Source organism: Sceloporus undulatus, chromosome 5 (assembly GCF_019175285.1).
Source record: "Sceloporus undulatus isolate JIND9_A2432 ecotype Alabama chromosome 5, SceUnd_v1.1, whole genome shotgun sequence".
Lineage (NCBI taxonomy): Eukaryota > Metazoa > Chordata > Lepidosauria > Squamata > Phrynosomatidae > Sceloporus > Sceloporus undulatus.
Genome location: NC_056526.1, coordinates 163,676,552 through 163,701,037, shown reverse-complemented (window position 1 = coordinate 163,701,037; position 24,486 = coordinate 163,676,552). Strand labels below are relative to the sequence as shown.

Below are 24,486 nucleotides of genomic sequence, written 5' to 3'. Positions count from 1 at the left end.
CAATTCCTTAAAAGCCTGTCTGAACAGGTAGGTTTTAACCTGTCGGCGGAAGGTGATCAAGGAGGGAGTCATTCTGATCTCCCTGGGTAGGGAGTTCCAGAGTCTAGGATCAGCCACTGAGAAGGCCCTCTCTCACGTCCCCCATCAACTGTGCTTGTGATGGTGTTGGGATGGAGAGAAGGGCCTCTCCAGAGGATCTCAGAGTCCAGACCAGTTCATACCAGGATAAGCAGTCTGCCAAATAGTGTGGACCTGAGCCATATAGGGCTTTACAGGTAGTAACCAGCACCTTGAATTGTGTCTGGAAACAAATTGGCAGCCAATTAAGCTGTTCCATGGGGGGGGGGGGGCTCTGTAATCTGCCCCTGGTAGCAGCCTGGTATCAGCTCTTTAAACCAATTGAATTTTCTGAACACTCTTCAAAGCCCCATGTACAGCCCATTACAGTAGTCCAAACAGGATGTAACCAAGGCATGTACCACAGTGGCTAGATATGGCATTTCAAAGAATGAGTGCAGCTGGCGCAAAAGTTTTAAATGCATGAAAGCACTCCTAGCAGAGACGTGGGCCTCCAGGTTAAAAAAAAATCAGTCAACTTGGAGTACCCCAAAACTGTGAACCTGTTTCTTCATGGGGGGGTGGGTGGGTGTGTGACCCCATCTAACACAGGCTGGATCCCTATTCCCTGATCTGCCTTCCGATTGACCAGGAGCACTTCTGTCTTGTCTGGATTAAGTTTCAACTTGTTTGCCCTCATCCAGTCCATTACTGATGACAAACACGGTTTAGGACCAGGACAGAAAAGTTATTAGTTTACATTTTTAAAAGAAAATGATAGCAGATACTATTTAACAAGACATAAATCATAGTATAATGTGGAGTTATTGCATTCTAGGAACTCCATAAGGCTACTAAAGAATTCTAGTTTAGTCACTATAAAGGGTTATAAGAATAGCATTCGTGATTAATTTAGTTATTCTTGTTCTTTTTTAACCATATGTAGGTACTAGAAGGTAAACCTATTTATGTGGACTGTTTTGGGAATCTAGTGCCATTAACGAAGAGTGGCCAACATCATATATTCAGTTTTTATGCCTTCAAAGAAAATAGACTTCCATTGTTTGTCAAGGTAATGTATAGGAGTCTATATTGGGACTTTGGCTTTATTGTGGGGTAACTGTTGAGAACATTAATCATCATGGGTCAGGAGAGATGTTTTGCATACACATCCATTCAAAGTCAGGTGTTTGATGTAGACCATTGCAACAAACATTCATTGACTGGAGGTTGTATGGCCTCCTGCGGGGACCAAAATATCTCAGTTTTGTCCCTGTAAATTTACAGCGCTTTATAAATAAAGGTTAATAATAATAATAATAATAATACTCCACATTCTCATCCACCTCAAATTTTAATAAAAAAATGGCCTGCTCCCAAAATCATCTAGGGCTATGATGGACAGTTTGGTCACATCTTCTGCATCACATCATCTGATTTAGGACTACATGTCCTAAGTCAGGTAATATTGGATGGCCAGTCCCAATAAGGTTTTTTAATGAGCCAGGAGGGGGTTATTGTACTCTTATTCACTTTACTACATTTTATATGGTTTTAAATTTTTAAAATTTGTGCTGTTTATTACAGGATCATATACTTGTTTTTAAAATATCTTTGTATTTTAATGAATGTTTTTTAGCTGTTATCAGTTTAATCTATCAATCATCTACATTGTGCCCCATATTAAGTGAAAGGCAGGAAGTAAATGAGAACCAGTGTGGTGTAATGGTTTGAGTATTAGACTATGACTATGGAGATCAGGGTTTTAATCCCTGCTCAGCTACGGAAGTGCATTGGGTGACCTTGGGCAAGTCACACACTCCCAGCCTCCAATGGAAATGAAGACAAACCTCCTTTGAACATAATCTTGTCAAGTAGGCCCTGTGATAGGTTCAGCTTAGGGTCACCGTAACTCCAAAAAGGTTTGAAGGCACACAGCAACAATAAAATAAATAAACAACAAATAAAAGGAGAGTTTGGTCTTTTTTTTGCAAATGGAATTTGTGTGAGTATTTCGGAGAGAGTGCCCTTGGAGGGCAAAAAATGACTTGGGAACACCATGCAGCCCCCATGCTTTACTCCCTCCTTCCTCAATGTACACATTCTCTGTGATACTGTCCCTTGAAATGTAGTGGTATCCACTTGTCATGGATAAAATGTCACAGATAAATAGATTCCAGCACCCCTCCCCCCCCCCTTTTTAACCCACTTGAAGTTTCCAGCAAGGCTGTCAGGGCTATGGATAAATATGACTTTATTTTAGATCTGTGGTTATCTGATCAATTTACACAACTTGATATTTAAAATGGTTTTCCCATTTCCAGAGGCTTGTAGATATGGATCATGAAAATCTTTTCATCCTCTTTGGATGCATTCATAATCTATGGCTTTACAGCTCTTCCATTTTTATGCACTAGGTTCGGGACACAACTCAAGAACCTTGTGGACGCTTGTCTTTCATGAAGGAACCCAAATCATCACGAGGCCTAGTGCATCAAGCTATCTGCAATCTGAATATCACATTACCAGTTTACACAAAGGTATTTCACAATACAGAGACAGGAATGTTGCTCTTTTACTGAACTGATACCTAAAAATATGAGCGAGCTGTTCTTTATTGCACCACAATTTATAATCTACTTGCCATTTTTTTATAATCCACTGTTATACTTTGGGGTCACAAAACGGGCGCCGCCATTTTGTACATCCTGGGGATGTATTAGGGTTAGGTGCGTGCATAAGGCACACACTTTCCCTAACCCTAGTATGTCCACAGGATGTACTTTACGCCTGTGCAGAATGGGCCTATGATAGCATCACCATATATCAGAGTTTACTTGAAGGCATATAACAAAAATATAATACAAGGGATTATATATCCCAACAGGCAGTATTGGAAGAACCAATTCCCATTATACTTCTGCCTCAATTCTGGTATGTTTGGAGGAGAATGCTTATAATATCACAAAATAGCTTCAATATCTGAGTTTTCTTTTATGGCCTTCTTTTCCTTCTACAAAATGATCTATAATCATCCCCTTTTGCACATTACACTTTTCATTGGTTAATCATTTAGGCTGCATCTACATTGTCGAAATAATGAAGTTTGACACTACTTTAACTGCCATGGTTCCATCCTACAGAATAGTTTTGTGAGGCACCAGAACTTTTTGATAAAGAGGGTTAATGAACTTGTACAAATCCCAGGTTTGTGTAGGATGGAACTACAACACAAACGACCTCATTTCTAAATTGTAGATGCACTCTCAGTGAAGCAACAGGAGACTTTTCAAACACATTCTGGATTCAGACCTGGTGCCTAAACAACAATGTTCCAGGTCTGATGATGGTGATGATGGTGGTGATGGTGATTATGTTTATTTCTTACCTGGATCTCCCCATGGATTGTGCAGGGAACAACAACAAATCAATAAGACATACACATTTTGAAACAGTCCACATTTAAAATTCACCATTTCATCTGGAGAAACCCTCTGTCAGAGACTGGTCTTCAATGCTGTTTTAAATCTGTACAGTGTATTCAGCTGTTGAATGTCTTCTAGCAGATTATTCCAGAGTCTAGGGGTGGCTGAAGAAAAAGTCCTCTGGCTGACAGTTGCCAGCCTAGTCTGACTGGAGTAAATGTCCACCAGAGGACCTGAGTATATGGGGTGGATTATATGGAAGGAGGTGATCCTGTAGGTAACCTGGATTAATAGGCATTATTAATCAGCAAAATGCCAACATTTATGAGTAGACTTTGTTTAAAAAAATCATTTTAGTCCCTAGCTTTTCTAAATTGAACTGATTATTGTGTTCCCCTTTTTTTCCTCCTCAGGGAAAAGTGCAAAAATTGTGTTCGTTTTGTACTCTTGCCAGTTGAATATGACCAGAAATCATTCTTGTCCTTTAACTGCCTCCTCTCTTTCCTTGCTCTGTTTCTCTCTTTTCTTGCATGACATATTGGGCTTAAAGGAATCAGAATCAGATCAAGAACAGGAAGAAGAGGTAATTTTGTTAATAGATTAGTATACTGTAAAATTACTGTGACTGTGGGCCAAATAGCCTTGTTAGCCTAGAGAAAGGGTCAGCAATCCTCTCCTCCTCACTTGACCACACAGAGCTAAAGATAGACTCTCAGGTGTCATGAATAGCTTTTTAATGGGTAGTGTGAGATGGGAGGCAGACCAACCACAGTACATATGCCTGTTTTGAATTTCACCATATGCTTTTGCCTTATATTTACTTAGAGCAGGTCAGTAAAATACAGAATCTTGATCATAAACTGTAAGACTTTTTGAATGAATCAGAACTCTTTATTTGTCACAAATAAATATAAAAATGGTTATGCCATTTTTGGATGACAGATGACAAAGTTACTGGCCTTGTTCTGCTGTAGCACTGAAGTATGGTTTAGCAAACATACACCATATAGGTATTGGGCTACCCTGGATTCCCTCTTTTTTGTGTCCGCCATCATCAGACTGGCCAACAGAAACTGCAGTGGTGGAAGTGTGTCTGCTGCAGTGAGCAGCACAATAGAAAATAAAACAGTCCTAACACATTTTGAAATGTGATAGAACAGGGATCTGTTATTGGATGACACTCTGGTATTCTTCTGTTCAAGTTGTTATCAGAGTTGGATGTTTGTTACAGCCTCTGCCATCATCATAATGGTAGACATAGTGTTGGCCATAGTGGACAAAAGATGGGCCCCTGAAGGGTTGCAGGCTGGCCAGCCAATGTGGTCCCCTCCCCTCATTTAGTATTACATGAAGGAGCCTTGAATCTATAGTACTACTATAGTACTACTCTTAGAACAGTAGCTGCTACCTCTGATTTTAACTAATTACAGTTTAGCATTGCATCAGAATATGAACAAATTATGGTTAATCTCGATTGGTGTAATGACACAAACCAATTTCAAATGGTGTTTTATGAAATTGAATTGTTTCAGTAAACCATGTTCAAGATTAACCATAGTTTAGGCTCAAGTCATAATGCTAAAATACAATTAAGCAACAATAGAAAGAAAAGATTCTTCACAACCATGGCAGAGGGGTGGGAGGTTGAAAAACATGAGACTCATTCACAAAACACTACATCAGAGGTAGGCAAAGGGCAGGCACTTCCCAAGCTGAATATTCCTGCACTAAAACATAATTTAGCATTATGTCCAATCAAAGCCAGTGTTTTGAAATTTCTAGCAAAAGAAATACCATGTTTAAAAGATTTCATTAGGAATATTTTTTATATTTGAAATTGTGAAAGCAGGCATTAGTTTTAATTGATGCCATGTTCAATTGTGTTTCAAATGTAAAAATCATAAAAATAAAATGCATACACATACACAAACATACCCTTAGAACTCAAGGTATATTGTGTAAGCCAGTGTGGTGTTGTGGTTTGAGCATTGGACTATAACTCTGGAAACCAGGGTTCAAATCCCTGCTTGGCCATGGAAACCCAGTGGGTCATCCTGAGCAAGTTATACTAATTCAGCCACAGAGGAAGGCAAAGGCAAATCCCCTCTGAATAAGTATTGCCAAGAAAACCCCATGGTAGGGTCACCGTAAGTCTACATCAGTTGAATCTACTTGAAGACACACAATAACAAACCTATGATTGTAGAGAGCTGTGTGATATAGTGGTTTGAATGATGGACTGGGACTCTAGGAAAGGATAGTTAGAATCCCTGCTCAGCCAAGAAAACCCTTAGGTAAGTCACACATTCTGATTCTCAGAGAAAGGCCATGCCGAACACCTCTTAACAAATCTTGACAAGAAAACCCTGTGATGGTTTCACTTTAGGGTCATCTTAAGTAATGAATGATTTGAAAGTCTAAAGCACACCAAAATTTACGATTGCAATTAAGACTGTAGACAGTGAGTTCATAAGAAAGAGTTATGTTAGTTAACACTGTTTATTCATAAAACTGTTGCTGATAACACATTCTGGTACTAATACCAAAGGAAAAATATGTATCTTTAAAACTAACCACTGTAGCCCATGAAAACTTACGCTGAAACAAACAGATTAGTTTTAGAAGTGCCAAAAGACTGCTTTTTCCTTCCCTTTTTGTTCTCAAAACAGACTAATACAGATACAGGTTTGAACATTGTTCTACTAAGTAAGCCAATTAATAAATGTAGTCTGAAAAGTCACCATTATCCCTATTCAAATCTCTGAAGATTGAGTGGAACTTACAAATGGATTGGAGCTCAGCAGCCTCTAACTCTAATCTTCCATGCGTTTTTATGTTATAATAATAATATAATCATAACAAATCAAAATTTTTCTATTAATCCAGTTTTTATTATTTTCCAGAACTGAATATGAGACCCAACAAATTAGTCCCAAGGATATAAACCATAGATACCAGTTGATTTTAAAATAAAATTCCAGTCTTAAGCTTACAAATGTATAATCGGGTTATCTTTGACTGCCAGTGTTCCCACTTTTTGCTGCTACTCTTCTGGAACTTTTTATAAATTAAGAACATGAATAATCTAGTTGCTACTTCTATTTTGTTGATAATTTCTCAACATCACTTTTAATGGCTACTATTTTAAATACTAACATTCATCATAAATGTAATAAATTTACAATGTATTAGCTGTACATTCTAGTAATGCAAAAAATATACCACCCAGTTTCAGCACTCATTTAAAGGCATTCAATTTGAATTCCTTTGGTCTGAACAATTAAGCTGCTGTCTTAAGCATGCCAATGAGGAAGACTGTCAACCTTGAATGACTTCTAAGCATACTTATGACTGAGCTGTGAGTTTCATTTGTACATAACAACACTAAACTGAATCCACTTTAGCTTAGGTAGTGTTTCTGGTAACACATTCCAGTAGTTATTTTAACTAAGAGATACTGTAACTGTTTTATTCTGTGTTTTCTTTCAGACTGAGATGACATCAGAAAAACGTAAGATTTTAATAAAAATGTAATCATACGTACCAAAGTTGTCTAATGTTAAAGTTAAGCATGAGAGAGATTGACAGCTCTAATTTCCACAATATTCATGTTTTGAAATAGAGAAATGCAATAATACTGCTTTTAGAAGAAATGTTTTACTTATTTAACTTTATACTAATAATTGAACTTAAAGTACTAAGACAGTTCATCTAAGCATTCCCTTTTCTTTTGACATCCCTGATGACCCTGCTATTGCTATTAGTCTCATATAAAACCTCATGTTATGATTTGTTTTCTTTTTATGTATTTCTGTTGACAAAAAGTCATTGTGTTGTACAAATCAACTACAGTATCACCTTTAAAAATAAAACTACCTAAAGTAATTACCACAATTCTACATGCAACATGCATGAATGTGTATATAAAAAGGGATACTGTTTTAAATAACAAAGATCCATACTCTAACCCCAACCCCAATCCCCCCACATACTCTGGTGAAGTATTTCTTGAAACCATGTTTATTTCCCAGTTTTTAGCTAGAATTATTATGTCTTCAGTTGGTAGTGGAGCAGAATGGGGAACAGAACGATAAAAACCAGGAACAGCAGCTGTGCAAAACAGGCTACAAACAGATATGTGAAACAGGTTTCATCTGTTAGTAGCAGACATGGGGATAAGATGGAATCTTACTGTTAATATAGCACATCCTGCTATCTGTTTGAACAGGATACAGGATTGAAGCATTTCTCTGGTCAGGGTACCGCCTTGCCCCAAGATTTTTATCTGCTTTTTTTCATCTATGAGTCTCATGTCTGGCTTTTGTTGAATCATAATTGCATAGTTTTAAGCCTATGCCATTCTGCATATAAGAAACGATAAAACATTTTGTACAGCAGAAAGGAAAGAAATGTCCAAATTTTGTAATTTCTCTGAAATGAATTGTACTCTATGTGTTATTTCTTCATATTTCTTGCCACAATCTAAAATATTTCATAACCAGAAACATGATATATTGCCCTTAGAAAATAATTAATACTTCACCATAGTATGTTACATATGGTTTTTATGCTTTTTCCATTTATAATCTTCTAGATTTTTGTTTTGTTTTGTTTCTAATATAAGGATACTTACCCTGCAATGTATGCAACAGCTTTGCTTTGCATGGAAATAACTTGGCTTACATGTATATTGTGTGTATGTTTGTGTCTGTGTGGACATGCCTTGTGTGAATATTTTTGGTTGTCATTCATTACACTTTTCTCCAATGTTTGTATTCTTGGTTGAGATAGTCACTGTTTAAATTTAACTTCCCAGTTGTTCTTCCATTATTATCATTAAACATTACTTTCTCTTGATTTATTCATTATTTGTTTGAATAATGAGGTTGTTCCAAGGAAAGGACCATGCCTCTTGAAATAAAAGTGTGTGTGTGTGTGTGTGTGTGTGTGTGTGTGTGTGTGTGTTTGTGCACCATCATTTGGATGTTAGATTCCCCTTAGATGAAATGCCGGTTTGCAGCTACCTCAGATATCAATGTATTTCATTCACAGTAGGGCACTGTACAATTGAATGTTTTTTTTTACTTTGTTTACTGAACAAAACTTTACATCTACCAATTTAATTATAGTTCTGAAGTTTGCTACCACTGGCTTTCTCTTTGAGGAGATCAACTGTCAACCAATTACAATCTTTCCCTCCCACTTCCCTTTGTTCTGTTTTTATTTGAACATTGATCTGTAACATCTAAACAATCTTGAGATGCCTATCTTTGTGTAAACTCCACTATTTCTTTTTATCCTTACCTATGTTTTTGTGTTGTCCTTGGTTTATAAAAGCTTTGGTGTTGTATGTGTGGGTGTGCTGTACCACAGAGATTAAGCAAGTTATTTCCAGCCCACTTTTCCTTTTCAATTTTTTTCCCTGTTAGCTTTGCTTTGCTTTTTTTTCACCCTCAGATTTGTGGATCCACCATACCCAGACCATTTTGTTGACCCTCCTACTGCTGCAATCAAAGACAGTCATTACAGTCCTGATTAAGTTTTTTGAATCTCTATTTTTGATTTCCATTTATTTTCAATGTTTTTCCCCATTTGCATCAAAGATGATGATGAAACGGAATCTACAGAAACATCTATCCTGAAAAGTCACCTTGTCAATGAAGTTCCTGTCCTAGCCAGTCCAGACTTGCTGTCAGAAGTCTCTGAGATGAAACAAGATTTGATTAAAATGACTGCCATCCTGACAACAGACTCTTCTGAAAAGCCAGGCTCCATTAAGGTGAAAGATCTTGCAAAATCTTCTGATGAAGAGCCTGGAGAGCCCTTTGAAATTGTGGAAAGAGTAAAAGAGGACTTGGAAAAAGTAAATGAAATTCTTAGAAGTGGAAGCTGCCTCAAAGAAGAACCAGTTCTTCAGAGATCCAGCTCAGGAAGAGAATTGGTAGAAGAAGAATGGGTTATTTTAAGTGATGAAGAAATTGAAGAAGCCAAGCAGAATGTTCCTTCAGAAGTCACTGAGCCTGTTTGTACAGAATTAAGAACAGGAAAAGGAAAAATAGAAAGAGAAGCAAAAGATATGGCTGGAATGATAGATTACCTCAGTGAGGATCTAAAGGCTTTTGTGTCTTTGAATGAAATGCATCCAAAGAAAGTTCAAGAAGACATAGTAGGAGAGAAATTTGAAGCGGTTGTTCTAAGCAGAGGGTCTGAAACAGATGAGGGAGACAAAGGAAAACAAAGGCAACACAGACCTACCTTGGAAATTAAAAAGCCTGTTAGAAAAAAATTAAAAGATAAACAAAAGGCAAAGGATGAAGAAGCCCAAGAAAAAGAAGAACCTTCAGGACTAACTAAATTCAGCTCTGAAGAGTCATTAGATGAAAAACTGGGTTTACCCCCTGCAGAGCCTGCCAAGGCAACTGCTGTGTCTCCTGTTATAGAAGAGACTCCTATTGGTTCAATCAAAGATAAAGTGAAAGCCCTTCAGAAGCGTGTGGAAGATGAGCAGAAAGGACGCTCAAAATTGCCTGTCCGGGCCCCTGGGAAAGAAGGGACAGCTGAGAAGTCTGTTACAAAACCATCACAAGCTAAGAAAATTATTTTCAAATCAAGGGCACCAGCTTCTCCCCCTGCTTCAAAGACTCCAGCTTCTGCCTCTTCCTCAAAGACTCTAGCTTCCCCCTCTTCCTCAAAGACTCCAGCTTCTCCCTCTCAATCTAAACTCTCCTCTCCCTCTGCCAAGAAACCAGCTGTTTCTCCCACAACTAAGAAGCCAACTGTTTCTCCCACAGCTAAGAAACCACCTGTTTCTCCTACTTCTAAGAAGCCTCCTGTTTCTCCCACTACGAAGAAGCCCCCTGTTTCGCCCACAACTAAGAAGCCACCTGTTTCACCATCTTCCAAAACAGAAAGACTTGAAGAGACTATGTCTGTTCGTGAATTGATGAAAGCATTCCAGTCAGGTCAAGATCCCTCAAAGCATAAGGCTGGACTTTTTGAGCATAAATCTATAAAGCAGAAACAGCAGGCCATTGACAAAGAGCCAGCTAAGAAAGGAACTGCTCAGACAGAGAGTGAAAAGAAGCAAGCCTTTCCACATAGAGAGATACACAAAAAAGACAGCCCCAAAAGCAAACGGGGCCAGGAACCTCAGGCAGAAACAGGTTTGCAGTTGAAAAAAGAGGCAAAGGATATAACTCTGAAGAAAGATTTAGTTACACAGCAGGTAAAACTGCAGAGTAATAAAACTACAACAAAAATTTCTCCAGTTGCTGCTGATGAAAGTTCTAAGGAAGTGGCCTTGACCATTGATGACCAAGGGGACACTGACCTCCAGATCAGTCCAGACAGAAAGACATCAACAGATTTTTCCGATGTCATAAAAGAAGAGCTTGAGGACAATGACAAATATCAACAGTTCCGGAACATTTCAATTACTGAGGAAGGTGAGCTTCACTTAGATCAAGTTCTGACCAGTCCATTCAATGTTACATTTCCATCAGAATATGTGAAAGATGGGTTTTTGCCCACTCTCTCCTTGCAAAGTGGTGCTTTGGATGGCAGCTCAGAAAGCCTTAAACATGAAGGTATAGCCAATTCTCCAATTGGTAGCCTGCTTGATGGAACCCCTCAGATCAGCTCAGAGGAAAGTTATAAGCATGAGGGCTTGGCTGAAACACCAGAAACAAGCCCTGAGAGTCTCTCATTCTCACCAAAGAAAACAGAAATTGCTGACCAGATGGAAGACACAGAACTAGCCAGTGCAGTACAGAGAACAGCAGAGACTCAGTCACCAAAGGGACTTTCTCCAAAAGAAAGTGAAAAGACTGTTGCTGACCAAGACCTAAAAGCTATCACAAAGATCTCAGAGTCTCATTCCCATCATTTGTCTGAAGAACAAGTCATGGCCTCCAAAGAAGAGATAGGGAAATATATTGATTCTAGCTCAACTGCAGTTAGTGAAGATGCTTTCAGGGATGAGTTATCTGTGGCTGCTGATCAAGGACATTTAATGGAGTTACCAGAAATATATACTACTTCTTTAGAGAAAGTTGAGGGTGCATCTTTAGAGCACCATGCCATTAGTAGAGGACTGGCACTTTCACTTCCTAGCCATGACAGTGAAGGTCTTAGTCCAGTTGCAGATGAATCCATAGCTATAAGCCATAAAGATTCCCTGGAAGCAAGCCCAGTGCTGGAAGACAATTCCTCACGTAAGACACCTGATTCACTTGAGCCTAGTCCTACCAAAGAATCCCCCTGCCGTGATTCTCTTGAAAGCAGTCCTGTAGAACAGAAAACAAAGACTGGCATTATTCCAGGGCCTGGTCCCATTTTGACTGCCCTTGCCAAAGCAGAGAATTTCCCAGAGCTGACACCTGTGAGATCAAGACTGTTACGTGATCCAGATGGGAGTGCTGAAGATGACAGCTTAGAACAAACATCTCTTATGGAAAGTTCAGGGAAAAGCCCTCTTTCACCTGAGACTCCAAGCTCTGAGGAAATTAGTTATGAAATCACACCCAAAATTACAGATTCACAGGTGTTGTCAAATATATCGAAGTCGGCTGTGATTCCTGAAGTTATTGAAGAGCCAGAAGATGATCCAGAAGGTGAGCCAAAGAAAAGGTTCACACCAGAAGAAGAAATGTTTAAGATGGTGACCAAAGTTAAAATGTTTGATGAGCTGGAACAGGAGGCAAAACAGAAGAGAGACTATAAAAAAGATTCCAAACAAGATGATGATGCTTCAGCTTCCGATTTGGAAGCTGCTCCTGAAGCTCCTGAAATTGCATCCTCAACTAGTACAGGGGACAGTTGTATACCTACTGTAGTGACATCTGCAGTTGACACTAGAAAGTCTTCTTCCTCTTCAGAAAGTGAACCTGAATTAACAAAGCTGAAAAAAGAAGCTGATTCTGGGCTGTTAATGGAGCCTCTAATTAGAGTGCAGCCTCCATCACCCCATCTTTGCAATATGGATTCAAGTTCCAGTCCTGAAGAAACAGGGTTTCAGCCTATTGAACTAAAGCAACAATCATTCAGTACGGAAGAGGATAATACAGAATCAGATAAACCAAATGAGGAAACAAAAATGTCTGGAGATACATCACTTGCCTCTGATGCTAGTATCATAGCACAAGCCAGCGAGTCCAAATGCTACAGCACAGATGAGAGTGACACAGTTAGCCCTAATGGCCCTGTGATGCCACCTGAGGAGTCTTTCTACCATTCTGCTGGTGATGGTGCTCAAAAAGAAGCTGAGTTGTATGAAACCTCAGTGACATCACATCATCAGGATGATTCTGAAAAAGATTCTACAGCAGCTGAGAGTGTACCACATAGGGATCTATTTACTGGAGGAACTGCAGAAGGTTCCTGTCAGCCTGGTACCGCCCATTGCTGTGTATCCCAACATGATGAATTGGCTACTATTGTTCCACCTGTTCACTCCCCTTTGGGAAGTGATAAGGCTGGAACTGATAAAGATTTTGAGATGGCAGAGAGGGATTGTTGTAGTCCAGAGCACTCCAGAGAATCTTTTTCTCTTATAACTCAAGAAGAGGAATGTGAAGGTAAGGTAGAATATAATCCTGAAAGTAGTGCTCTGCCTATAACAAGCCCTTATGAAAATGTTCCTTCACAACATTTTTTTAGTAGCACTGAAATTAGTACAGGAACTGATTTAAGGACAACAACAGACATGTCATTTAGAGGTGGTCATTCTGGTGAAGAAAAAACTATATTGACTGAAGAAATAGCAATAAAAAGATCCCTATATAGACCAGAATCAGCAGGTTGTGGGGATCAGACCTCAGAGGATATCAATGTGGAGATAGAATCGAAACAGGTGGATATCTTTCAGAAAATAACATCGCCAGTGTCTACAACATCAGACCTTGCACCATTAGATGAAGCTGCTCTACAAGATATCAGAGAGGAAGCTGAGAAAATAATCAGTCAAGTAATCATAACCAGAACAGATGTGGATTCAGATAAGTGGAGTCAAATACGTGAAGATGATGATGCTTTTGAGGCACGTGTAAAAGAGGAAGAACAAAAGATCTTTGGTTTAATGGTAGATAGAAGATCACAAGGTACTACACCTGATACAACACCCGCCAGAACTCCTACAGAGGAAGGAACACCCACCAGTGAACAAAACCCTTTCCTCTTCCAGGAGGGAAAATTATTTGAAATGACAAGGAGTGGTGCAATTGACATGACCAAGAGGAATTATTCTGATGAAAACCTACACTTTTTCCAAATGGAAGAACATTCACAGGAAGAGGTATCATTATCTGAAGAAATGAAAGAAGCTGAAGGCCAAGAATCTCTCCAGCAGGATCAAACCTCAGTTCAATCTGCATCTTCTGAACTGGGTAAAGCAGAGATGCATACAAACGATTCACTCCTATCTGTATCTGAGGATGAGGCCAGTGGCTTACATAGCACAAAGGGGGATATTAAATCTAGAATTCCTATAAAAATGGGTATTTCAGCATCTTCAAAGTCACCAAAGAAAGAAACTGCTGCTTCTGATGTTGATTCCATTTCTACTCTTGACGCAGGTGACATGTTAGATAGCTCCCAGGTGCCTTGCCCAATATCTCCCGAGCAGACTGTGATTGATGTGCAGTTAAATTTTTCAACAGTCACTAGGTCTGTTTATGCTGAACAGGATGATGACTCCCCAGATTCCTCACCTGAGGAACAGAAATCTGTAATTGAAATCCCTACTGCTGTCCTAGAAAGTGTGCCTTCTTCTGAAAGCAAATCCAAAATCCCAGTCAGGACAGGTCCCTCTACACCTCACTCATTACACCAATCAGAAAGTCTCCCTTCAGATGGCATGGTAAACAACCTAGAAGAATCACAAGATGATCCATCCACACCAAAGTCTAAAATCCCAGTCAAAGCAGTTTTCCAAAGAGTTGAGCAAGAGTGTATGTACACAGACACATCAGTTTGGAAGCCAGAGTCATCTAAACCCCTTGACATAACATGCACACTACCTATGAAACAAGACATTAGGAGCAAATCTGAATCTGATGCAAGTGCCTCCACGGACCCAAAGTCTAAGCATTCAGTCAAAGCTAGACGTTATGCTGAGGCAGACGCAGACACCAGAGAGAGGGGGGTTGACATGAAGCTTGAGTTAGAATCAGATGAGCTGATGACTGCACGGCCAAAGATATTTTCTTCACGGTTACCTGTTAAGAGCAGAAACACCTCAGCTTCCCACGGTGCTGTTAGTCCCTCAAAAGAAAGTAAGGAACATTTTTTTGACCTTTACAAAAACTCCATAGAATTCTTTGAAGAGATTAGTGATGAAGCTTCCAAGTTAGTGGATAGACTTACACAGTCAGAGAGAGAACAAGAATTAGTTTCAGATGATGAAAGTAGTAGTGCCCTAGAAGTTTCGGTTATTGAAAATGTGCCATCCATTGAGACCCAGCAGTCAGTTGCCGAGGACATCTTTGACACCAGGCCCATTTGGGATGAGTCCATTGAGACTCTGATTGAGCGTATTCCTGATGAAAATGCCCCTGATCATGTTGAAGGTATTTGACAGCCATTGGGATTCCCTTTGCTACGCATGTCATGAAACGCAATTGTTTGCTTGATGTTTCTTTTCTTGTTTCCCTTTTGCTTCTTGTGTGTGGTTTGTCTCTCTTTCTTTCTCCTTTTTAAGGCTTTCTGTGATTGTTAATGTGTTTTGTGTCAGTTCTGTTTGTTTTGTGTTATATCCGTAATTTTATTGTCCCTGAAAAAAAAATCTCAAGATTGCACACTGCAAATGCTTATGAAAAGCAAAATAGAATTTAGTTCTAAAAAGCACACATTTGTTAATGTTGTTTAATGCTAACAAACTTAACAGCATTATTATTTCACTTGTAGTACAGCTGACCGTGCAAGTTTTAGTTTTTTTTTTAATTTTTCCTTACTCTAGTCAAATCTTTTTGTCCTGAAATACTTTTGACACAGAAAAATCAGGTAAGATTATTGTAACTCTGGATATGCAGATCCATTTATCTGTGCCAAAAGCAAATGCCAATGCAATTGGGGAAAATATTTTTATTGCCTCTTTCCTCAACATATATTAATTAAAGTCTGTGCTTTAGTGCTGGATTGATGGACTTAATCCTATCCAATTTATTGAGCAAATATTCATATCATTACTTTAAAATCCACTTCCTATAACAATGTAAAATAGCAGTAAAGAAAAAAAAATATGGTAACTGAATGTTGATCATCTTTCCTAACTGGCTTTTCATGAGATCCAAAATGAATGAACTGACAAACCAAAAAACTCAAACTTTGCTAGTGTCAGATTGGCTGTTGGAATTATTCTTTCTTGCTGCTTTGATGCAAATAGTCTCAAAAATTGTGCTCTCACTTTTCCATGCCTACTTTACAAGAATTGGGGAGTTCTAGCAAAAATTTAAATGCAAGCCCAGGCTAAACATTTATGTGCCAGGAAGATATAATAGATTGAAATTCCTTTTTATGGTGCAAGTAGCTTGGCTTAATATACAATTTGAGACTTGAAAGGAAACTAGAAACTGAACCTGGAACCATAGTTGTGTGTGAGAGGTGGCTCTTTGCCATTAACAAAAAAGGCATGGAAAAATGCACTTCTTGCCCCAGAAAAATATGTACCTCTCTCTTTGTTCTGTTTTGTTTTTGTTTTATTTTAAATGTATGGGAACAGAAGAGGAGCTTCAAAATAAAATTTAGGGCAGTGTTTCCAAGGCCTCAAATATCTTATTATGCACTTGTTGGAGCAATCATTGGTAATAAAGTGCTGTGTACATAAGTATATCCAGTGTTGCCAGATTATCAAGCTATCCTTTGGTTTCCCTTTAAACACCAACACCATTTAAACAACATGGTAACACTGGCCTTATTTTATGGAGTCTCCTTTCTTGAGGTAGATCACCTTTTTAAAAAGTTAATTCTATTTGACTTTATTTTAGATCAACAGGATGATCGGGAAAGGACAGAAGAAAGACTAGCACATATTGCTGATCATCTTGGATTTAGCTGGACAGGTAAGCTGCCATCTATTTGGGATGATAAAAAGGAGGAAGGGAGGATGAGTGGAAAAGAAAGGAATGTGGCAACATTACTTCCTACCCCTATTTTCTCTTTCTAGCTTCTTCTTTTTTATGCTTTGAACAGACAGCTACTTTGAAAACTTTTGAAAAAATTGAGATCAATTATTTTTGTTTCCTTATAGCAAGGTTTGTTTTTTAAAAATTACGTTAGGAAGGTATAATTTGACATTCTTCTTCTAGTATCTGTTTAGGAACTAAGGGCCTGAACAGACAGGCCAAAATAAAACTTCTTCAGGTCATTTGGAGGTATGCTATTTAAATGATGCATGCGTCCTAAGAGGCTGGAAGCTGCACCAAATCCTAAGGACTGGAGCGCAGCTTTGGCACAGCTTCTGGCCTCTTAAGATGTGTGTGTCATTTAAACAGCATACCTCCAAAGTGACCCAAAGCAGCTTTATTTTGGCCTGTCTGTTCAGGCCCTAACTTGAATTATAAGTCCTTCTTACTGCAGCCTGATGGTTTAGATTCAGTTGACATGTTTGGTTTATATATATATATTTACAGATGGGCATGCTATTCCTTCTAGGCCTGTATGTGCTAAAAATGAGCATACAGTACTTGTGACAGAAAATTTCAGGACCCCCCCCCCCCCATCATTTATGAAGATATTTTTTTCTCCCTAAAATAATTGGCAATAGATTGAGGAATGTTTTCATTTAGAGAAATGTATAAAATATTTAAAACAAGGTGCTCATATATTTAGCCCACCCCACCCTGGTTAATTCTAGAAAATATGTAGCAGGTAGGCTTTTATGTACAGTATCTCACATCATTGCAATTTCTGGTCATGGTTTCTATTTCTCAATTCTTTTCATGGTAATGAGTGCATTAAAAGGCAAAATAATCTTCTTTGTTAATGTTGGTGGTTTCTTCTGTATTGGTGGCTTTTATTTTTTTGCCTGCTCCTCATAAATTGGCAAAAACATATAAATTTCTTATGTAGTTCAGATATTCTTTATAATTCAGGACCTTGTAGCTCCACTTGAAACAAAAGTATTTTTAAAAGTAACTTCAGTTTCTAAAGTATTTTCTGTATAAATTACACTTTTCGTATACGAAATATGTTTGTGACAAGCCAAGTAATATACAGTGGCCCCTTCCTATACACAGGGGATCCATTCCAGACCACCACCCCCAGCATATGGGGAAAACTGCATAAGGTTAAATCCTTTTATTTGCTATGATGGTGCGTACACATGTGTGGCGCCACATGGGCACCTGTAGTGCACATGCCACTTTGTCCTCCGCAGGTTGCCATACACATAAGCTGAAACCTACATATGGCAAGCCCATGTATGGCGCCGGCACAATGTAAAATGCATTTTCTGTTACTAAAGTAACCAAGTGACTCAATCTATAAAGGGTGCAAATCTGGGTTTGTTTCTGAAAAAATAGAGCAAAAAACTCTTCCCCATCTTCAAAATTTCTAGAAGTTATACATCACTAATTTATCCTCTTTCCACACCCCAAAAAACCCTGATTGATTTAGTATTTTGCTTCATGAAGAGCTGTCTAAACCTATTTATATATAAATGTGTTTTTAAAGGTGAGTGACTTTTCCCCCAGTACATTTTAAATATTTAAAAAGAGAACACAACTAGTGATTTGAATAATTTGTACTTGCAGAGCTGGCAAGAGAACTAGATTTCACAGAAGAACAAATTCATCAGATTCGAATTGAGAATCCTAATTCACTGCAGGACCAGAGTCATGCACTGCTGAAATATTGGCTGGAAAGAGATGGGAAACATGCCACAGGTATGCTCATTTGAAGCAGATACAGGCGGGTTACAGACCGCCAAAAAATATGTATGAAATACGTATTAGGGTTAGGAAGGGGCGGTGCTTCCGCACCCCCCTAACCCTAGTACGTATTCCATACGTATAACCTGGTGGCGCCCCTTCCACATGGGGGCCGCCATGTTTACGTATTGGACGCATAGCGTCCAGACGTGTCGCGGCGCCTATGATGTCGCGAATGCGCCAGCGGCACCTCGCGACATCATAGAGGTGCCACAAAAAGAAGCTCCAAAATGGAGCTTCTTTTTGCTCCGCACGGGAGCCGCGCGGTTTGGCTGCTGCAGCTCCCTCACGGAGCAAATGGCACCGGTGGGAGACCGCCGCAAAGCAGCGGTCTATATCCCGCCACAGTTTTCTTTGTCCTGGAATAGAACCTCATGGGGTCATAGATTAAAGATTGGTTAGGAAAATGTTGTTTTGTTGTTGTTTGTCTTCAAGTAATTTCTGACTTATGGTGACCCTTTTATGGGGTTTTCTTGGCAAGATTTGTTCAGATGAGGTTTACCATTGCCTCCCCCTAAGACTGAGAGTATGACTTGCCCAGGGTCACCCAATGGGTTTCTTAGCTGACCTGAGAATTGAACTCTGGTCTCCAGAGTCATAGTCAGACACTATGCCACACTGCCTCTCCTGCTGTCATCAAGTCTGTCCTGCTCTTTATGAGAGCAGGACAGAGATGCCAACTGTTTCTGGTTGACATCCTGATATGGTCACCTGACCTTTCCTGTATTTTTGCCCTTTGTCTATGCAGTGATCTCGATAGCTTTGGGGCATATAAATAAGAAAATGAATCCCGTTCATGTCAGATATATATCCATTGGGCCCTTAGTATCCACTGGGTTTTGGTCTAGGACCCCTTGTGGATACCAAAATTCATGAACATTCAAGTCCCATTATATATAATGGCACAGTGAAATTGTGTCCCTTATATAAAATTGCAAAATCAATGTTTGCTTTTTGGAGTTTTTTGGGGGGAGGCAATATTTTTAAGCCATGAATGGTTGAATCTGTGGAGGCAGAATCCATGGATACAGAAGGTTGACTGCATATATATTATCCATCAATGGATTCAGTATAATAATGTTGATTCCCTTACTAGCAATAGAATCATAGAGTTGGAAGAGACCACAAGGGCCATCCAGTCCAACTCACCTGCCATGCAGGAAATCTCAATCAAAACATCCCCGACAGATGGCCATCCAGCCTCTATTTAAAGACCTCCAAGGAAGGAAACTGCACTACACTCTGAGGGAGTGTGTTCCACTGTCAAACAGCCCTTATTGTCAAGTTCCTCCTAATGTTGAGGTGGAATCTCTTTTCCTGTAGCTTGAATCCATTGCTCCAGTATCTTGTGTTTCTTCTTTTGTGAGTTTGAAGAGCAAGGAAAAGATGGGCATCCAACTCACATAAATGTTATCTCTTCTGAATCACAGATTCGAGTCTTACTGAATGTCTTACAAAAATTAACCGAATGGATATTGTTCACCTAATGGAAAGTAGTGTGGAAATGGCTCGAGATCATGGTCGTACTTATGCAGAAATTGAGCAGACAATGGGACTGGATCACAGTGAAGGTAGGGGTGAGCTCACATACTTATAAACATTACTCAGTTTCTCACTTTGTTTCAAAGACACATATCACAAAAAGAGTCCAGTTCATTTTGCAACAAGCACAATGCTTTTTTTCCTGTTGGCAGTTCAGGGAGTCAGATGTGAGTCACCTAGTATTAAGTGTCTGAATACTGTCATATCAAGTGGTATGTATGTTCTTTCACAAGATAAATAAATACTCTTCTATGTACAGATTTTGGAGGATGAATCTGCATTAAAAGCTGAACATATAAGACCTAAATCCACTTGTTCTCCCAACTTGACCCATTGCAGTACCTGTGTTCTTCAAAATGTTGAGTGATAAATACACTGAGCTTAATTCAGTTAAGACTAGTAATTGAATTCATGCCATAGCATGATCAGAAATATAATTTAAACAGAAATTTGCAATTTGGAGAATTTTATATAAGGAGAACTATATCTGTGGGGAGACTCATGGTATAAAACTTTGGTTTTTTACCGCCTCACCATAAAATCTGCTTTTAGATACAGTCTTTGTTGACATTCCTGCTTTACATGGAAATGTTATGAGATTACTACAATTTATTATTTCATCTCTAGGATTTTCTGCACTCCATGAAGACTTGTACAGCACAACAGTTAAGAAGGAGGAAGAACATTCTTTTTCTAAAGACAGCGAACAATCTGATCACCCTCCACTTGTCTCTGAAGAAGACATTTCTGTCAGCTACTCACCCTTGCATGAAGGCACACCCAGGGCTGAGGCAGAAGTATCTGTTGTAGAACTCCTACGACAAGTCTCAGGGAATCCAGACATGCTGACAGAGGATTCATCTACTGTTACACATGAGTACTTGTAAGAATCCTACAATCTGACAAAGTTGGAATCTCAACAACCATGTCATTTTTGTGATTTTGAATTCTTGAAAAGCACCCACAAAAAAAGCTACTTTTTAGAGAACAGAACCAATAATGTGATATGTTTTATTGATCGACTATTTCATTTATAGAACTGCAATTTTCCAAAATAAATGTTCTTTATACACATCTATTCAGAGATATACTGTATAAAGGTAAAAGGCAAAGGTTTCCCCTTTGATGTGATTGTCTAGTCATGTCCGACTGTAGGGAATGGCGCTCATCTCCTTTACTAAGCCAAGGGAGCCAATATTGTCAAAGACGACCGTGGGCATGTGGCTAGCATGACTAAATGCCAAAATGCTTGGAATGCTGTTACCTTTCCACTGAAGTGGTATATGTTTATCTTCTTGCATTTTTATAAGCTTTCAAACTGCTAAGTTGGCAGAATCTGGGGCTAGTGATGGGAGCTCACTCTGTCATACAGCACTTGGGTCATGAACTGCCAATTGGCTGACCTTGCAATTGTCAAAGTCAGCTTCATAATTGCTAAGCCACCACATTCCATTGTATACACTTGTGTCACGTGTGTGAGTGTATTGACAAAAAATCAACCCCCAAAATGGGGTTGACTTATAATCCAATAAAACATATCACATTATTGGAATATGGATCCAGCTCAAGAGGCAGAGGTGAGAAGCCCCTCTTGGCATGGCATGGTGTAGAACAGGGGTAGGCAATCTTTTTGAGCTGGGGGCCGGGTTGCTGTCCCTCAGACAACTGGGGGGCCGAAGCCAATAAATAAATAATTAAATATTTTTTAAAAAAATTAAATATATAAATAAACCAGGACAAATGTAGGACAAAATTTTCAAATGGAAGACACTTTTTTAAAAAAATGGAGGACACGCGAAAAAATTTGCTGATTTTTTTAAAAATGTTAATATAAATGCATGTTTCTGAGGCTTCTACAGACAACTGCCCCCCAAAGGCACCGGCGGCAATCGACGGCAGGACCAGGCTGGGGCCGGTCCCAAGGCCTCGCCGGGACGCATCCGGCCCATGGGCCACAGGTTGCCTACCCCTGGTGTAGAAGCAGCCCTTCCACCCCATTATCTTTCCTTTGCCCAATCCAGAGAAAGAAAGGCAGTCCTCCCTCCTTCCTCACCTACTTTTTCAGCCTGAGAAGCATTCACCAGCAATGGGGGAGCCCAAAGAGAGACCGTGGCAGTCATTTTCAATAGAGACATACAATATAAGCCTCATAATATTTAGCAGTCTTTGCAGTGAGGCTTGTACACTATACCTTTGTGGCAGTGGCAATGTGGCCCCAAACCTCTTTATTTTCCTTTTTAAAAGCATTTTACTCTTTTGTCACCTTGTGCCACATCTGCCACCAATCTGTGATGAAGACCTACTTTCCCCCCCAAACTACCCAAGGGGACTTAATACCAAAATATTTTACCCATTGTTGGTTGCGTGTAACCGTATCTTTGAAAGCACTCCAAACTGTCATTTATTGAAACAATGTCATAAGTTTATTTGCAGGTGAACTAAAATACAGTATCACTTGTATGGAATGTTGCTCACATTTGATATGTTATTGGTATACTTTATTTGTTACACTTTTTACATTTTGGCTTCTTGTCCTTATACTTTTTTGTTACAGTAACCCCAAACCATTCAAAATATTACTCTCTTGTTTCTTACACCTTTATTAACTGTTTGTGTTTCACTTTTCACTGTCTAATATTCTCCTCAAAGACACTTCACTTCCCCCAGGACACTGCTAGTCCTCTCTTGGGTGCTTTTTAAAACATTTAACTGCCTTTCTCTACAGCATAACCTAGTTTTTTAGGCTCTTCATTCATATCTTGGCCCTCACTGGTCCCTAACCAATTCCAACATATTTCCAAAGACATACAAGTAGAACAGGGAGCCCTGGTGGTGCAGTGGTTAAATGCCTGTACTGCAAGCCACAAGGTTGTGAGTTCAGTTCCAGGGGCTCTAAGGTCCACTCAGCCTTGCATCCTTCTGTAGGTTGCTAAAATGAGTACCCACCTTGTTGGAGGCAATTAGCTTACACATTGTAAACTGCTTAGGGAGTGCTTAGTCCACTGATATGCAGTATAGAAATGTGCTTACTATTGCTATAACTGAAAATTAGTAAATTTAAAATAGCAATGAGAGTAGGGAGATTATCGCATGGACAAATAACCTGACTGCTCCTTAATGGGATGCAACCGGGTTGTGGGATGCAGGGTGGTATTATTGCTTGAAATTTGCCACCGATTCTGTTGAGCGATTGCATCCCAGCTGCATCCCGAGTCCCAGGACACTTCGGAGGCCGCTTTTCAAAGCCAAGAGCTTTCCATCTTTGAAAAGTGGCCTCTGAAGTGTGCCTGGGACCCCGGGTACAGCCAGGCTGCAATGAGCAATAATACTTTCCTGCATCCTGCAACCAGGCTACATCCCATTATGGAGCAGTGGTTAGGGTTATTTGTCCATGTGATAATCTTCTAGATTTTCCTCCTTTAACTCTCAAGTCTTATCAATTATAATAATGGCTGAATTCAGCCACGTTGAATAATTACTATATAAAGCCATATGTATTCTATGGAGCAATGGTGGGAATTTCTGGCTTTCTAAATGTTTTTGGATTGTCAGTCACATAAGCTCTAGGCAGCATAGCCAAGAGTGATGGACGTTGTAGTTCATCAGCATGTCTGGAAGATCACATGGTTCTCATTCCTGTTGTAAATGATGAACAAAATGCATGATAAGAATTGCTTTGCATCTTTGATTCACAGTGTCACAGCCTCTGGAATAGATAAGACAGAAGCACCCAAAGTTGGAAAAACAGCAAGTATTGCCAGTGAAAAGTCTGAGGGCTCTACTGCGGTATCTGAAGATCTTGAAAGAATGTACCTTCATACCCCAACATCTAGTGAGCGAACTGATTCACCCATTGTGCAAGAACCAGAAGACCATCACTTCCAACAAGAAGATTTATATCCCAGGAAAAATAGCTTAGTAATAGTAGAATCAACTGATGAACAGCCAGGCAAGTCAGAAAGATATGAAGAAGAGTTATTGGAAAAGGTAAGTAGAGCCAATAGCACGATGCATTGTGAAGTACACATCTTTTGGCATATTTATTATGGGGAGGAATAACATCATTAATAGGCTTTTTCAGCACTTAGGATAAAACACACAGTTGTTTTTTTCCCACATGCAACTTTTTAAATACCATTACCAACAACAAAAAAATAAAGATAAAAGAAAGCTGAAGTTTAGAATACAAAGGGAAAAGAAATGAAATGTAAAGAAGACAAAAATGTGACTTTTTAAAATGAGTGAGAATGAAGTAAATACAGTACTAACCCCAAATATTTTGCAATCAGTGACAAGGCAAATCCTTTGTACAAGGAGTCATTTATAACACAGCATATTATGGCTGGTCATTTTTGTCTTGAAAGACAAATTTAACATAATATTAAATAGATAAATACAATTTTCAATAATAGTGAATGCGGACTTAATCAAGTTGATATTTTCTTGGAGCTGGAACAAACCGGCTCTAAAGGCTGGCTTCTTAGCAGATTGAAGGCATGGCATTTAGACACAGTACGCCCCCAAGACATCTTGAAATC

General features: G+C 39.1%; 1 protein-coding gene across 1 annotated transcript in view; it reads left to right on the top strand.

The window, feature by feature from the left end:
- ANK2 (ankyrin 2) overlaps positions 1 to 24,486 on the top strand; it is a 198,655-nt gene that overhangs the window by 154,195 nt on the left and 19,974 nt on the right. The window contains exons 32-40 of the mRNA XM_042470313.1: positions 1,004 to 1,129; positions 2,475 to 2,597; positions 6,972 to 6,993; positions 9,086 to 15,046; positions 16,463 to 16,537; positions 18,230 to 18,361; positions 19,837 to 19,977; positions 20,576 to 20,831; positions 23,644 to 23,935. Coding sequence (XP_042326247.1) covers positions 1,004 to 1,129; positions 2,475 to 2,597; positions 6,972 to 6,993; positions 9,086 to 15,046; positions 16,463 to 16,537; positions 18,230 to 18,361; positions 19,837 to 19,977; positions 20,576 to 20,831; positions 23,644 to 23,935 — 7,128 coding nt within the window. The remainder of the gene's footprint in view (positions 1 to 1,003; positions 1,130 to 2,474; positions 2,598 to 6,971; positions 6,994 to 9,085; positions 15,047 to 16,462; positions 16,538 to 18,229; positions 18,362 to 19,836; positions 19,978 to 20,575; positions 20,832 to 23,643; positions 23,936 to 24,486) is intronic.